The sequence below is a fragment of the Bombus affinis genome, chromosome 7 (assembly GCF_024516045.1).
Source record: "Bombus affinis isolate iyBomAffi1 chromosome 7, iyBomAffi1.2, whole genome shotgun sequence".
Classification (NCBI taxonomy): Eukaryota; Metazoa; Arthropoda; class Insecta; order Hymenoptera; family Apidae; genus Bombus; species Bombus affinis.
Window position 1 is genome coordinate 10,273,285 of NC_066350.1, and position 15,492 is coordinate 10,288,776.

General features: G+C 28.7%; 5 protein-coding genes across 11 annotated transcripts in view; 2 read left to right on the forward strand and 3 right to left on the reverse strand.

Moving 5' to 3' along the window:
* LOC126918638 (cathepsin O-like) overlaps positions 1–1,633 on the reverse strand; it is a 2,611-nt gene extending 978 nt beyond the window's left edge. The window contains exons 1-5 of one of the 2 annotated variants that reach the window (XM_050726748.1): positions 1,363–1,633; positions 793–931; positions 376–611; positions 152–300; positions 18–83 (exon numbers count right to left, since the gene is read on the reverse strand). In XM_050726748.1, the coding sequence (XP_050582705.1) occupies positions 18–83; positions 152–300; positions 376–611; positions 793–931; positions 1,363–1,548 (776 nt within the window). In that variant the 5' untranslated portion in view covers positions 1,549–1,633. The remainder of the gene's footprint in view (positions 1–17; positions 84–151; positions 301–375; positions 612–792; positions 932–1,362) is intronic. The other variant, XM_050726749.1, reaches the window with a different exon arrangement.
* A 378-nt stretch (positions 1,634–2,011) lies between these two features.
* Positions 2,012–6,017, forward strand: LOC126918640 (40S ribosomal protein S3). Of its 6 annotated transcripts, none has more exons than XM_050726760.1 (6): positions 2,012–2,063; positions 4,533–4,612; positions 4,981–5,303; positions 5,376–5,563; positions 5,627–5,818; positions 5,901–6,017. In XM_050726760.1, the coding sequence occupies exons 1-5, from the start codon at positions 2,027–2,029 to the stop codon at positions 5,809–5,811; spliced, it is 813 nt and encodes a 270-aa protein (XP_050582717.1). In that variant the 5' UTR covers positions 2,012–2,026; the 3' UTR covers positions 5,812–5,818; positions 5,901–6,017. The 6 variants fall into 6 exon arrangements, with proteins under 6 accessions (XP_050582717.1, XP_050582715.1, XP_050582714.1 ...); XM_050726758.1 differs by lacking the exons at positions 2,012–2,063; positions 4,533–4,612 and adding exons at positions 2,301–2,380; positions 2,761–3,016 and having other exon boundaries at positions 5,237–5,303; XM_050726757.1 differs by lacking the exons at positions 2,012–2,063; positions 4,533–4,612; positions 4,981–5,303; positions 5,376–5,563 and adding exons at positions 2,301–2,380; positions 2,761–3,083; positions 3,156–3,343.
* A 323-nt stretch (positions 6,018–6,340) lies between these two features.
* LOC126918643 (Krueppel homolog 2) lies at positions 6,341–8,536 on the reverse strand. Its single transcript, XM_050726763.1, has 6 exons — positions 8,390–8,536; positions 7,834–8,001; positions 7,587–7,768; positions 7,416–7,483; positions 7,169–7,302; positions 6,341–7,098 (listed from the first exon to the last, which is right to left on the reverse strand). Exons 2-6 carry the CDS (start codon positions 7,998–8,000, stop codon positions 6,885–6,887), a joined length of 765 nt encoding a protein of 254 aa, XP_050582720.1. The 5' UTR covers position 8,001; positions 8,390–8,536; the 3' UTR covers positions 6,341–6,884.
* An 81-nt stretch (positions 8,537–8,617) lies between these two features.
* On the forward strand, positions 8,618–11,718 carry LOC126918637 (retinol dehydrogenase 12-like). Its single transcript, XM_050726747.1, has 7 exons — positions 8,618–8,763; positions 9,561–9,736; positions 10,041–10,148; positions 10,239–10,412; positions 10,491–10,698; positions 10,788–10,986; positions 11,351–11,718. The coding sequence occupies exons 1-7, from the start codon at positions 8,735–8,737 to the stop codon at positions 11,543–11,545; spliced, it is 1,089 nt and encodes a 362-aa protein (XP_050582704.1). The 5' UTR covers positions 8,618–8,734; the 3' UTR covers positions 11,546–11,718.
* Positions 11,719–12,754: 1,036 nt separating this feature from the next.
* LOC126918646 (ras-related protein Rab-30-like) lies at positions 12,755–15,460 on the reverse strand. The gene is made up of 5 exons (XM_050726789.1): positions 15,025–15,460; positions 14,716–14,799; positions 14,430–14,613; positions 13,852–14,003; positions 12,755–13,778 (listed from the first exon to the last, which is right to left on the reverse strand). Exons 1-5 carry the CDS (start codon positions 15,109–15,111, stop codon positions 13,668–13,670), a joined length of 618 nt encoding a protein of 205 aa, XP_050582746.1. The 5' UTR covers positions 15,112–15,460; the 3' UTR covers positions 12,755–13,667.
* Between the last annotated feature and the right edge of the window lie 32 nt (positions 15,461–15,492).

Here is a 15,492-nt window from a genome sequence, read left to right on the forward strand (position 1 = left end):
TAATGCAATTTTCTTACTTATCACAATTAAAATCCCGTATTTTTACACCAGATGCCTTGTCTATCATTCTGCAATAACAATATCTTAAAATTAATTGTTGTCCGTGTTCCATATCCTTTAAATATATTTTTATTTATTTCAATATACTTACCTCCCGAGTTTACACATACTCGTCTTTCCTACAAGCGGATAAGTTGACTCTTGAAATATTTGAACTTTAGTCGCTAACAACCACGAGAGCAAGCTACATATGTCCCCTCCCTCGCATCCCAAATTACTGTTTTTCGCACAGTCAATCATCTATCAAAGAAATCAGAAAAAAGATTTTTACCTTCATTTTTTACCACAATTAAGAACATATATTAAATATCCTACTTCTTGTACGCTCAGCATATGCAAAGTTCCATTTTTGATTGCATACATCGATTCAACCACTTCAACGGTGCTGAAAGCCCAACAAGCACCACAAGATCCTTGATTTCGTACTGGCGTAATTACTCCTTTATCTCTCCAATCGAATCTTAAAGGTATACTAACCGATTTTTTCACTCGGTTAGTAGATTGCAACAAATGATGTCGGCGATGATAAGATTCATTCGCGTGCTTCTTTCCTAACGAATTATTTATTTATTCACATTAAATATCTATGTTGTATCATGATTTGTTTGTTCATATCAATGTAATGAAATCAATATCACAAAACTTTTAGCATGAACTAGTTTTAATTTGAATTTCATGTTTCAAGATTGCTTTTAAAAAATCATGTTACTTTCAAAAGATTTTATTGCTCACCCCGTGCTGGTAAGTCAGGTAAGAGAGTTAGCGACAGAAATTCATCTTCTGACATATCAGAAAATTCAGTGAGTCCATAATAAGCGCTTTCTTGTGATGGTCGAAGACCATTCATCTTTTCTATATGCCGCAACGACTTCTGTAATAGGAATATAATTAACTTTATGTGCTTTCTTCAGCTTCAATTTAGTTTGAAAAGATAATTTATTGTTTTCTTTATTTTGTCATACACGTGCGTTCTATTATGAGCACTGGGTAACTTTTAGTTTTATCAAACATAATGTTGCTTGATAATAACTTCTGAGTTTTATAATTGATTCTCAATTCTGTAAACATACTTAATATTACGTTATCAAACTGGTCCATTTTTCATCTAAATGAATATCATCATTTCGAAAATTTATAGACAATAAAATAAATAAAAATAAAACAGGAGTGATCCGTAAGGACGCGGGGAATTTTCAAAACCTACACCCAGTAACGAATGTGACATAGTCAATAATTACAATCATGCGAATTATTCTACCGATTATATAGTAGCCTCACAAACAGTAATCTCTTGTAGCTTACCCGAAATCGCTTAAACCGTTCCTCGTATTCCGTTGGATTGTTTCTATAAGATTTATTATAGCGCATGACATAATTCTGAAAAAGCTTAAGATCTCCATTGCTAGTATCAGGGCTCACCCTAATAGGTATCGCCAAAAAGCATAAACTCACTACCAACACTATAACTGCCACTGTCCGCCACTCCATATCGAGGGTACAACATATTTACGGAGCAAGGTACTTCACGACAAAGCAACAAAACCTATACACATATATATCTTGATTGCATCACTCAATATAATGTACGTACATACCGTTCATATACAGGTATATCACAATATGTATGTGTGTATGTTGATAGCACCAGGACCGTAAGAAATAAATTTAATTAGTATCATAATGGTGGTCAATATCTTCATATTTTCTGAATAAAGAAGAGTAACTGACAAATACAATATTTATACTTTTGCAATAGTTCTCTATATATATCATGTTATTTTAAAGTGTACATTTATGCTTTCATTACATTTATGCTGTTACACTACTGTTTTACGTAAAATTGTACTTAACAATATGTTTATCCTTTTTTTACATGCAAACAAATGGCACATTAGGGGTAAGGGTTATCCAGTGAACTTATCGTTTAACTACATGCATATTTGTTTTAAGATAATTATTCCAAAGAATGCATTTAGATATTTCGCTGTATATTGTATGTAAAAGTACGTTTGAAAGATCTAGTGTTTTTCTTAACTTCCTTCTAGGCTCATGAATCCACTAATAATATTAAACTATTTCGATTTTAATTTTCTCATATTGAAAAAAAAATGTTAACATTTTTTGAGAAAAAGCGATACCCCTTGTCAATATTTATAACCAATATCTTTTTACCAGGAACATTAATTTAACGCTCGCATGACATCATGTACAACGTGCAAGCATATTATTTCCGCTTCCAGTTGTGCCTTTTCCGTTTTCGATCCCTTTCGTGTTGTCAGCGTCAAACATGGACAGCCGTTCTATCTCGAAGAAAAGAAAGGTTTCTTATATTTTCATAATTTATGTACAATGATTTGTGAAGATATGATGTCTGCTATGATAATTAAAGTTATATAAGAAATATTTTGTCCAAAAGCAAATATAAATGACGTATGAAATGATTACATTCGCGGTGTTTTCGTTCCATACACGTGACCTTATGTCTCAAACATTTTTAATATTCCATGGACATTGAAATAATTTATGTGCATTATCATATTAAACGAAATATGTTAGTCAAAGTTCTACTTTACATTCGGTTAAATTACGTTTATATCAATAGACGCGTACTTACGGGTTAATTTGCAACCTTTTAGAATCAAATACCTTAACCTTTTATATATCAAATGTAATTATTTGTTTAATATCTCTGTTTCTTAGTTTGTCGGAGACGGAGTCTTCAAAGCCGAATTAAACGAGTTTTTAACTCGTGAACTTTCGGAGGATGGCTATTCAGGGGTAGAGGTACGTGTTACTCCTCATCGTACAGAAATTATATTGTTGGCAACGCATACCCAGAATGTTCTCGGAGAAAAGGGTCGAAGAATCAGAGAGTTAACTTCTGTGGTTCAAAAACGATTTAACTTTAAAGAAGCACAGAACATCGAGTTGTATGCTGAGAAAGTTGCGACTCGTGGTCTTTGCGCTATTGCACAAGCAGAATCTCTGCGTTTCAAGTTAATTGGAGGTTTAGCTGTACGAAGGTTAGTTTAAACATTTATATAATTTATGTAAACTTCTTGTATATAAATTGTACTATTTCTATACAATTACAGGGCTTGCTATGGAGTTCTGCGCTTTATTATGGAATCAGGAGCAAAGGGTTGCGAAGTGGTTGTTAGTGGCAAATTGCGTGGACAGAGAGCAAAATCCATGAAATTCGTTGATGGTTTGATGATTCATTCTGGGGAGCCAACCAACGAATATGTAAACACTGCAACCCGTCATGTCCTTCTTCGACAAGGTATGTTTGGCAACAAATTAATGGTAAAAACAGGTTCTAACTTAATTTATTATTTCTTGTTAGGTGTACTTGGTATCAAAGTGAAGATTATGCTGCCCTATGATCCTCATGGCAAGACAGGCCCTAAAAAACCTCTCCCAGATTCTGTGTCAATTGTTGAACCAAAAGATGAGGTATTTCCTTCACAACCGACATCTGAAGTGAAAGCATCGAAGGATTTACCACAACCAATACCACTTGCAGTGTAATTTTTATGTAAATGTAAATAAATTTTATTGTAAATAACTATTTAATATAATTTCTAAATAACATTCGTTTGTGATAAAATTATTTTAAAGTATCTTTCAAGAATAACTACGACTCAGACAATTATCCACTGCTAAATACCATTTTACCAGGAAATTCATAGAATGACACATATTTGTATGTAATAATACAAAAGTTATTTCGTTAATATGCCTTCAATACTCATTGATCCTTTCTCGAAAGAAGTGGACAGGGTTAGTGTAAATCATCAAAGACGATTTAAAAAATACGAAAATATATCTGATAGTATGAAATATTACTTATTACGTTATAACATATAAAGTGTCCTCTATTTTTAATCCACTAATTTTTAAGGTAGATGCATTTATACACGTAAAAATTAAAATATATAAAATGATCTGTCTTGTATTGTAATTCACACAAGAAAAATATTTATTCTTTTGCAATAGTTTTTTGTACATCATGTTATTCCAAAGTGTTCTTTCATTATATTTATGCTATTACATTACTGTTTTATGTTAAATTGTACTCAATAATATGTTTATACTTTTTTTACATACAAACAAATAAGACATTAGGGGTAAGGATTATCCAGTGAACTTATCGTTTAACGACATGCATATTTTTTTATGATAATTATTCCAAAGAAGGCATTTAGATATTTCGCTGTATATTGTATGTAAAAGTACGTTTGAAAGATCTAGTGTTTTTCTTAACTTCCTTCTAGACTCATGAATCCACTAATAATATTAAACTATTTCGATTTTAATTTTCTCATGTTGAAAAAAAAATGTTAACATTTTTTGAGAAAAAGCGATACCCCTTGTCAATATTTATAACCAATATCTTTTTACCAGGAACATTAATTTAACCCTCGCATGATATCATGTACAACGTGCAAGCATATTATTTCCGCTTCCAGTTGTGCCTTTTCCGTTTTCGATCCCTTTCGTGTTGTCAGCGTCAAACATGGACAGCCGTTCTATTTCGAAGAAAAGAAAGGTTTGTTATATTTTCATAATTTATGTATAATGATTTGTAAAGATATGATGCCCGCTATGATAATTAAAGTTATATAAGAAATATTTTGTCCAAAAGAAAATATAAATGACGTATGAAATGATCACATTCGCGGTGTTTTCGTTCCATACACGTAACCTACACCTTATGTCTCAAACGTTTTTAATATTCCATGGACATTGAAATAATTTATGTGCATTATCATATTAAACGAAATATGTTAGTCATAGCTCTACTTTACATTCGGTTAAATTACGTTTATATCAATAGACGGCGTACTTACGGGTTAATTTGCAACCTTTTAGAATCGTATAAAATGTAATTATTTGTTTAATATTCCTGTTTTTTAGTTTGTCGGAGACGGAGTCTTCAAAGCCGAATTAAACGAGTTTTTAACTCGTGAACTTTCGGAGGATGGCTATTCAGGGGTAGAGGTACGTGTTACTCCTCATCGTACAGAAATTATATTATTGGCAACGCATACCCAGAGCGTTCTCGGAGAAAAGGGTCGGAGAATCAGAGAGTTAACTTCTGTGGTTCAAAAACGATTTAACTTTAAAGAAGCACAGAACATCGAGTTGTATGCTGAGAAAGTTGCGACACGAGGTCTTTGCGCTATCGCACAAGCAGAATCTCTGCGTTTCAAGTTAATTGGAGGTTTAGCTGTACGAAGGTTAGTTTAAACATTTATATAATTTATGTAAACTTCTTGTATATAAATTGTACTATTTCTATACAATTACAGGGCTTGCTATGGAGTTCTGCGCTTTATTATGGAATCAGGAGCAAAGGGTTGCGAAGTGGTTGTTAGTGGCAAATTGCGTGGACAGAGAGCAAAATCCATGAAATTCGTTGATGGTTTGATGATTCATTCTGGGGAGCCAACCAACGAATATGTAAACACTGCAACCCGTCATGTCCTTCTTCGACAAGGTATGTTTGGCAACAAATTAATGGTAAAAACAGGTTCTAACTTAATTTATTATTTCTTGTTAGGTGTACTTGGTATCAAAGTGAAGATTATGCTGCCCTATGATCCTCATGGCAAGACAGGCCCTAAAAAACCTCTCCCAGATTCTGTGTCAATTGTTGAACCAAAAGATGAGGTATTTCCTTCACAACCGACATCTGAAGTGAAAGCATCGAAGGATTTGCCACAACCAATACCACTTGCGGTGTAATTTATATGTAAATATAAATAAACTTTATTGTAAATGGCTATTTAATATAATTTCTAAATAACATTCGTTTGTCATAAAATTATTTTAAGGTATCTTTCAACAATAACTACGACTGAGACAATTATCTACTGCTAAATACCATTTTACCAGGAAATTCATAGAATGACCCATATTTGTATGAAATAATAAAAAAATTATTTCGTTAATATGCTTTCAATATTCATTGATCCTTTCCCGAAAAATGTGGAGGGGGTTAGTGTAAACGATCAAAGACGCTTTAAAAAATACGAAAATATATCTGGTAATATGAAATATTACGTATTATGTTATAACATATAAAGTGTCATCTATTTTTAATCCACTGAGTTTTAAAGTAGATGCATTTATATACGTAAAAATTAAAATCTTATATAAAATAAGTTACAAAGATAAGAATAACTATTAGAAAGAAAGATTTAAAAAATTGAAACCTCGGAATTTGACATTTTAAATGTTACAACTTAATACACGTTAGTGAATATTTCCATAGTTCTCTGCATATATCATAATGCAAATTTAATTATTGTTTAGTAACTAAGTAACAATATTGAAATTTTAAGAACTGAAAAATACAATACATAAGATTACATTTTAAATATATTCACTGTATGGAACACATTGTACTTTGCACTCATTTAAATTCTATATGATTTAAAAGTACATAATTATAATCTTATTGCAGATCGATATTATAGATCATGAAATATTAAAAATTCAATTATTATAATTATTTATTTATATACTTATTTTGGTGTTTAGTAAATAAATTCTAAATCTAATCCCTTAATAAACTGTATGAAACAGTCCCCAAAGAACTTGTTGTCATTTATGATGTTCAAAAAGAGGCACAAATATTAATTGAAATTTTTAAATATTTAGTATTTCTCATATTCATTTTGAATAACAGATCATAAGTTTGTTGTTTTTTACATTTGCACTCAATTTGTCATTCAGTTATGTGAAATTATTACATGGACCCTAGAACCCTAGGAAATTTATTTTTATAATATAATACACCTGTTTCAACTGAAAAATTACTGACGCACAGGAGCCATTTGTTGTGTAAGTGATAATAGACCTTCAATTATTCGTCGTACTATGACTGGCATTGTTGGTTTTCTTGAGACTGAACTTAGTCCATTTCTGATTTCATAGAAAACATTACGGGTGAAAGGATTTCTTTGTGATGCGAGACGGAATTTTAAGAATTGGAAATAAATAAATGGTGTCAATAAACCAGCACGTCCCCTGTAAGAAGTTGCTTTTATAAATTATTTGTATATCTAATTTCAGAAAATTAATAAATGTTAGTACGTACGTAAATACAAGAAGAACTGTGAAAGGTAAGATAATTATCTCAGATAATGCACAAAGTCGTAAAATATTTCGTGATTGAAACTCCACCAGAGATATTAACAGGCGTGCTCCCCACCAACTATTTTGTCCTAAACACTTAATTAAAAAAGAACAAAATAACTACTAGTTACCACAACGATGACTGTGCATCATAGAGTTATGTTAACATGATATGACTCAGCATTGAAAAATGAAACCTTTCTACTTACATCAAGCAATATAAGAGAACCACTAGCAAAATGCATCAATGCAAATAAAAATATAGGAGTTAACACCACTAATTAATAATTGAGGAAAAATAATTCTATTACATTTTGTGACAAATCTATCTAAGTCAAGAAGTGTCTTACTTTATATCTATTATCATATAAAAAGGATACATGTAACAGGAGCAGTATAGAGGAATATTAAAGAATAAAATAAATAATGGCAGGAATCTTCAATAAATAAATGTTCCAAAAATTGTCGATTCAATTGAACATGTGGCACTCTTTGGTGCAGGCGTAATGCACTAGTTGCTGCATTACTCATTAATACTTTATAATAAATATTATAAGAATTACTGAAATATAAAATATAAAATTTAATTTTCTGATTCATACGATAAAATAATTTGTAACAACATACCCAAATATTGGAATGATATAACCAATAGTAAATATAAGAGTGAAAAGTCTTGTAACCCATAATCCAACTTTAATCTTATTATCAATGATGTGTTGCTTCAAAGCAAACCAGCCTTTCTCCATGTGTACTGAAGTATCTTCTGGTGTTGCACTTGCAGTATCTGCCATTCTGTATATTAAAGATAATTCAAACGTTATAATTTCTAGATTCTGTATTATTTATATGAAATCTTTCACATTTTCATTACATTAAAAATAATTATTGAAAAACACATTAAAAAATATGGCATAAATATGTAAATCGCGTCCTATTTTCTAAAGTGAAAGCAACCAATTTGAATAAAATGTGAAATATACAATACCTCATATATAGGTTAAAAATTTATTAGTTTTACTATTACTAGGAAAAGTTTTAAATCCTATAAGGTATAAACAAAAGTGAATGCTTTTAGGAAATATTTAACCCAATTTTTTATTAGGTATCAAATTCCTATTTACAAACTATATTTTGCATCAATGAATTATTTTTCAATTGCAATCATTTAAATGGTACTTACTTTGTAATTAAACGCTTGTTCACTAAATAAAAAAATTTCAATTTCTACAAACACTTGCATAAACGGAAATTGCAATGAATACAATAACGTAGTGCATCTGCGTAAATTTACTACCTACATATGTATAATTTCCTCAGATATCTTAATAATTACTTTGAGTTTCGAGTGAAAGATTTCTAACTTCTCTGATAGATGGTGTGGATGTGGTTATCCGTTGCCTACCGCACTCTACTGGTATTTTATTGAATTATAAAACAATTAGTTTTTGAAGAAAAAAGATACGCTATGTAAACGGTGTTTTTATTTTAACATTCTTTACATTTTAGAAATAATAACTTTTTACCGATGCATTCATTACGTACATTATCTGCAACGTAAATACATATTTATTAATATATTATTATAGCATAAGTAATCATGTATTTTAATTTGTAATTAATTTTGATTTGTAACTACACGCATTGATATATGCACTTGTGTTTTAATAATTCGAAAAAATTATTGCGATCTATAGATATGTATTTTTAATCAATCTTTATTAATGAAGATGTGTTATAGATTTAAGGATATTTTTGAGAATTAGAAGGTTATGAGATATTTTAATTAAAAATGAATATTTTACAACATATTATTCGCGGGAACGATGATAAAAAAAGCATTTGACTTTTATTTATTGGTAAATTCGATTTAAGTAAGGAAATATGATTTGTAAAATGCTTTTTAATAATTTTTTAATAAGCAATAACCATAATATCATAATCGTAAATTGTGATATTACAATTATTGCTTAAATTAAATAAATATTAAAGTAGTACCTAATGAAGATATATTTCCTTTATAATTAATATAAAATTGAAACTGATGTTTTCATTGAAAAATCGAATTATATAATGTAATATACACGCTCGTGAATACATTCGAGAAATATTCTTCATTTATACTTAACAAATGCAAAGTATACATTATAAGTATGAAAATAACGGTACAAATATTTTTAACTTACATACGGAAGTAGTTCAAGTATAAAGGAGTGAAGCAAGAAAATACTCTACTTTTATTTTTACTCGATTCTTTGCTTTACTCGTAATCGTTACTTTAGCACAAGAATTAATTTGTCTTCAAAATTGTAAAAAGAAAATAAATATTTTTAAATTGCCAAAAATAAATTTAGAAGAATGCTGCTCATCGGCATGATTTGTACTGTAATTGCAAGTGGTTTTGTGTATCATAAGTTACGACAAAATCGTCCTTTGATAGTCGAAGAATTATTATGGAACGTAAAATATAATTTACTAGCTACCAAAGACATCATAAATACATGGATAAAGGGCAAAAAAAATAAAAATGGTAAGTCTTAAATATGTTTGGTTCATTTGTAAAATTTTCTATAGGTTTATAATTTAGGGTATGACGTGAATTCAGCATATTGGAATTTATGTCTTTATGAAAAGTAACTGTTGACAATAAAAATTATAATAATCTGTTAACATTATGTAACTAAATGGATTTTTTAAGAAAAAGATAAAAAACTATTTGTATATTTTAATACAAAGTCGATAAATATTAAAATAATATGAAATGTATTAATGAAATGTTTATAATTAATAAGAAATTATGATATTTTGATATATATTTCCTTTCCTTTCTCAAGATTGTTTACCTCAACCAGGAAGAGTTGCAATTGTAACAGGAGGGTCTAGGGGGATAGGAGTTGAAGTAGTAAAAATGTTTTTAGAACTTGATATGGAAGTAATAATTGGTAAGTTTAAAAACTAATTAAGTTCCATTTATTTATGAAACTTATTTCTTTCAATATTTTCTATAAATTTTAAAATACAAAATTTTTCAGCTTGTAGGACACCTTCTGCAGGTGAGAACGCTATAATTCAAATTAGAGAATCTGGTGTCAAGAGTGGACAAGCAAAAGTATATAAACTTGATAATACTTCTTTGAAGTCCGTAAAACAATTTGCTATGGAGATAAAAAGAGACTATAAACAGATTCATGTCTTAATTAATAATGGTAACTTAATTAATAAGTAAATAACATAAATATGTAAAAGGTATTAAATCAAAATTAGTATAATTTTACTATTTGTAGCTGGTGTCATGTTTTGTCCTTATGAAGAAACAGTGGATGGCTTTGAAGAACAGTGGTCTGTAAACTATTTATCACATTTTTTATTAACAGCACTACTATTGCCATTATTGAAAATTGGTGGACATCCTGAACGATGTAGTAGAATTGTTAATGTTACTTCCTGCGCTCACCTCTTGGGGGAAGCTAATTTCAATGATGTTAATAACAAGTATTATAATATCATTCTATTTTGCACTTCATATTGGTTCTCTTTTACAATTCATAGATTCATTGATGTAAATTCTCTTCATTAATTAGGAGAAAGTTCCTTACTAAATCTGCATATGCACAAAGCAAATTGGCACAAGAAATATTTACAAAAGGATTACAGCATCTTCTAGAAGAAAAGCAGTATTACATACAAGTTTATTCTGTACATCCTGGAATAGTATATACAGAACTTTTTATACGTACTTTTATTTGGAAATTGAAATTACTTACTCGATATTTTTTGAAGGTAAATGTATCCAAATCAAATGCAGTAAAACTTCGAAGCCCGTTTATAGGAACTAGTTTTTATATACCATCAGTTATATGAACTCGTAACTGAGCCTCTATCATTTAAACTACGCTCGAGTGTAGTTTCAATTATACGTATGCGTATTCTGAAGTCAACATATCCGTCTGTTTTGTCTAAACTGATATATAATTTAACACAATTTACGTTGAAATTGTTGTTCAACTTCAGTTTGAAAGCCAACTTCTACTATTGAAACTCAGCAGTAGCTCTTCAAATTCTACTTTGTCCCCCAAGCTGTTCGGATAAACAAAGTTCTACTGTATCATAATTATAATTGAAATAATAAATTTTTTTTTTTTAGACTCCCAGACAAGGGGCTACTTCAATTGTCTATGCAGCTGTAAATAAAGCAGTTGAGAATTGTGGTGGTATATATATAAATAATTGTTATCGCAGTGAAGGTCATCCAGATGCTTTGAATTCATCTATACAAAAAGAATTATTTGAATTATCTCTTCAGCAAGTACAGCTAAATAATTTTTTTCAGTATGTATAGTGGAAATTTAAATTATAGATACTAATCTTATTCACTTTATACTTAAATGATTTTTATAGAATGAAGTAAATAGTAAAGTTACAATTATATATATATATAACTTAATAGTATAATAATCACATTCATTTGGAAGAAATAACCTTTTAAATGAATGTACACATATTTCTGATTTATTTATTTATGTGGAACATTATTAAGTGAAATTTTGAAACTTTTACAACAAATTTATATGGCAGGAGAGCGTTGCAAATCTTGCTAATTAAGAATAATATGAAGTATACTTTCTATAACATAATTCATTCTGATATCCAATTATAATATATTTTAATTTACATTATGTATATATTAGATATAAAATGTGAACACATTTCGTATAAAATAAAGTTTTATAAATAAAAAATGTGTTAAATCTAAACAAAATCGTTTGTCATTTATTATAGTACCTTTTAAGTCTATTACTGATCGGTTTGTATAACATACAATATATATTATTTCTATATTTTAGACTACGTTTCAAACAATACATAGATTTAATATTTTTGTTATAAGACATCTTCTTGTCGAGTTTTGTTTAATCAAATTAAAAATCAGGCTTCCTATAATTATCTTTTATCTGTACACAAACTGATATGTTTTTATCAGTATAATTTTATTATAAATTTTTATGCATGTTTTATATTATTTAAAACTATAAATATTATTGCACAGTGGTTGCAAGTAGACAGTAATTTGAAAATCTACTTACAAACTTTATGCTGTTAAAACAACATAATTATATAAAAATCACAACAACTTTAAGTAATACAATATACAATGCCGTTATATATTTGAAATAAGTTAAATACACTAAATAAAACTTTTATAATAATGAAAAATTACATGAAATGTTTTATTATTTCCCTATGCATTGTAATTTAATATTAATACAAACTATATGATGTACAGCTGTCAATACAAATACAGATAAACAATTTCAAATATGTTCGTGAAAAATATCCATACATGATTTTATTTTATAAGTATTCAACTTTTAAATTGTGTGAAATATAAAAAATAAATATATAATGTACATATATTTAATTTTCTTAATGAAAACTTGTAAAAAGTGGAGGTGACCATTACGTAATAATGTAATCACAAAAAACATGAGATGGTTAAGTTATTATTCATTTTTTGTATTTAAAATATAAAAAGGTATAAAGACTAGAGTGATGTGCTAAAAAATTGTGTTATTGATATAATAATACGAATAACAAATGTCTTATTTATAAACATAAATACTAATAAAAATCTATAAAATACAACGTCGAACAATGCATAGACGGAACAAGCATTAATTATCCGCCAGAATTATAAATAAAATCTTAAAAGATACAACAAAACTTTGGCTGTGTAAATGCTGCTAACATAATCTTAGTCACACTTATTATAATAAGCAATGATTAAGTAAAAAATTATTCGTAATAATTTTTACTATTTATAATAAATCGTACATATACGGAACTTTGCTTTCATTTTAAGTTTCACTTGACTTTTAAAGCAGCAAACATTTTTGTGTATACTGCGAATTTGGAAAAATCTTGGACGATATTAGGCTTACATTTTTTAGTAGAAATCTTATATTTGTAATGACTTCATATTCAGTCACCAAATATGAAATACTTATTTGTACTTTCTGACATAATAAGAATATTATAGAACATATAATAAACTTCCATTTATGGGCACAACATTAAATGTCAAAAAACAGGCGTCCAACTTATTTATTATTCAAATAATGCAATCATAAAATTATAACAAAAAGACTTTAGTTAATATCTATAAGAACACATATGAGAATAAATATTTATCAACATACTTAAACTTCGTTTTAATCTTAAATATTATATATTTTTTGCAACAAAATTGTCAATATAATCTGCATGATATAACACTAGATGCTAACATATAATATCAAAGATGTTCTAATATTAGAATTCTTTTTATTTAGTGGCAGAAGATTGACTAATATTGCATTCAATCCCTGTACTCTATAAAAATTATATGATAGTGTTCTACGTACATATTTAGCAACTGAAATTATGCATTTTCTGAATGACTTAATAATAGATATAAAAGCTAGTTAAGAAAGTCGACTACAACCACAGTTACTTGTATCACCAATTGATGTTGTTTTTCCATTTATAGAAGTTGCATTTGTTTCATATCTAGGTAATTCTTTACTGCGTGCTTGCTACAATAATATATCAATTTGATTACAGTTAAATCTTCATATAAAAATTATTTATGAAAGGTTATCTTATTACCTCCATAAGTTCAGCTGCTATTTCCATGAATAGCCGTTCTACATTCTCTGCTTCTTTAGCAGAAGTTTCTAAAAAGTACATCCCATGTCTTTGTGCAAAATCTTCTCCTACATGTGTTGGTATTTCTCTGTCTTCTCGATCAATTTTATTACCTAAAGAAATAATTAAATATATTTAATATACCGTGTCTGGCTGAATAATATGTAAAAATAGACACAATATGATTCTTTGTGGATGAAAATATAGAATAAAGCTTTTTGATTTTCTGTTTAAATTTCGAGAAATTCGAGATTGAAGATTTGTCAATATAATATACTTATTATGATTACTTAAACATGGGTAATTCTGGACTAGACAAGACTAAATAATTGACAAGAAGTTACTCTATGTGTGAAAATAAGTCAGAAATATAGAACAAAACTCTTTTAAAGATGCTTTGTTTCAGAGAAAAATAAGTTTGAAAATTCATCATATATGTGTACTAGACTGATTCTTAACTAAACATGTTCAAACTCTATTTTCTTCAGAATAAAGCTTTAAACAGAACAATTTTATGAAAAATAACATATATTACTTACCTACTAATATCCTAAGAACTTTATTACTTGCATATTCTTCAATTTCTCTTAACCAATCTGGTAAACAATCAAATGTAGGTTGACAGGAAATATCATAAACCAAAATCAAAGCATGAGCTGACCTATAATAACTTTGTGTTATTGAACGAAACCTTTCTTGACCGGCAGTATCCCAGATTTGAAGCTAAAAGAAGAACAATATTAAGTATGCACAGCACAAAATTATTCTGAAAAAGTATATCTGTATATATTGGATGAATCATAATGCATTACATCACATGCATACCTTAACTTTCTCATTTTCTACTTCTACAGTTTTAATCATAAAATCAACACCTATTGTTGCACCCTGACCTGGGGGAAATAATCCCTATAAGACAAATGTATATATTAATAAATAAGAATGCATATTTAGAGTATTATTTTCTAACTGGACAATCCATATAAGGCATTATCATATCACAAAAACAGATGGAACAGCTTACATAGAAAGTATGTAAGTTAATCGAATTTATTTATTATAACAAATTTTTTTATGCTTTTGTTAATAACTAATATGATTTAATTAATCATATAAATGTGTATGCATATATACCTGGGTAAATCTGCGCACGAGGCAAGTTTTGCCGACACCCGCATTTCCTACGAGTACAACTTTAAAGAGAAATTTGTAATCCTCCATCACATTCGTACCGTATTACGGTGAGAAACCTTATGCAAAACTAACGAAGCATCTGCAAGCACGACACGTACAATTTCCGTAAGCGTTCACTGTAACGATGGACTGAAATTTTATAATGTACTTCTTTCTAATGAAATTCACTTTTTTCCATTAACTTTAATGAAAACTGTTCATGACACTATTCGGTATTCTTTATTTTTACGATTTACCGAATACACAATGTTCCATTTTTATAAAATAAACACAGAAACAAGTACTTAACAGAAATCGTGACTAACTTTCCAGACTTTCTGCCATTCTGTCAAAATGACGTTTTCTCTCGTCCCCGCCATTCAATTATGACGTTATCATGATTCAGAAAAAATACAATTTCGAAGTTGC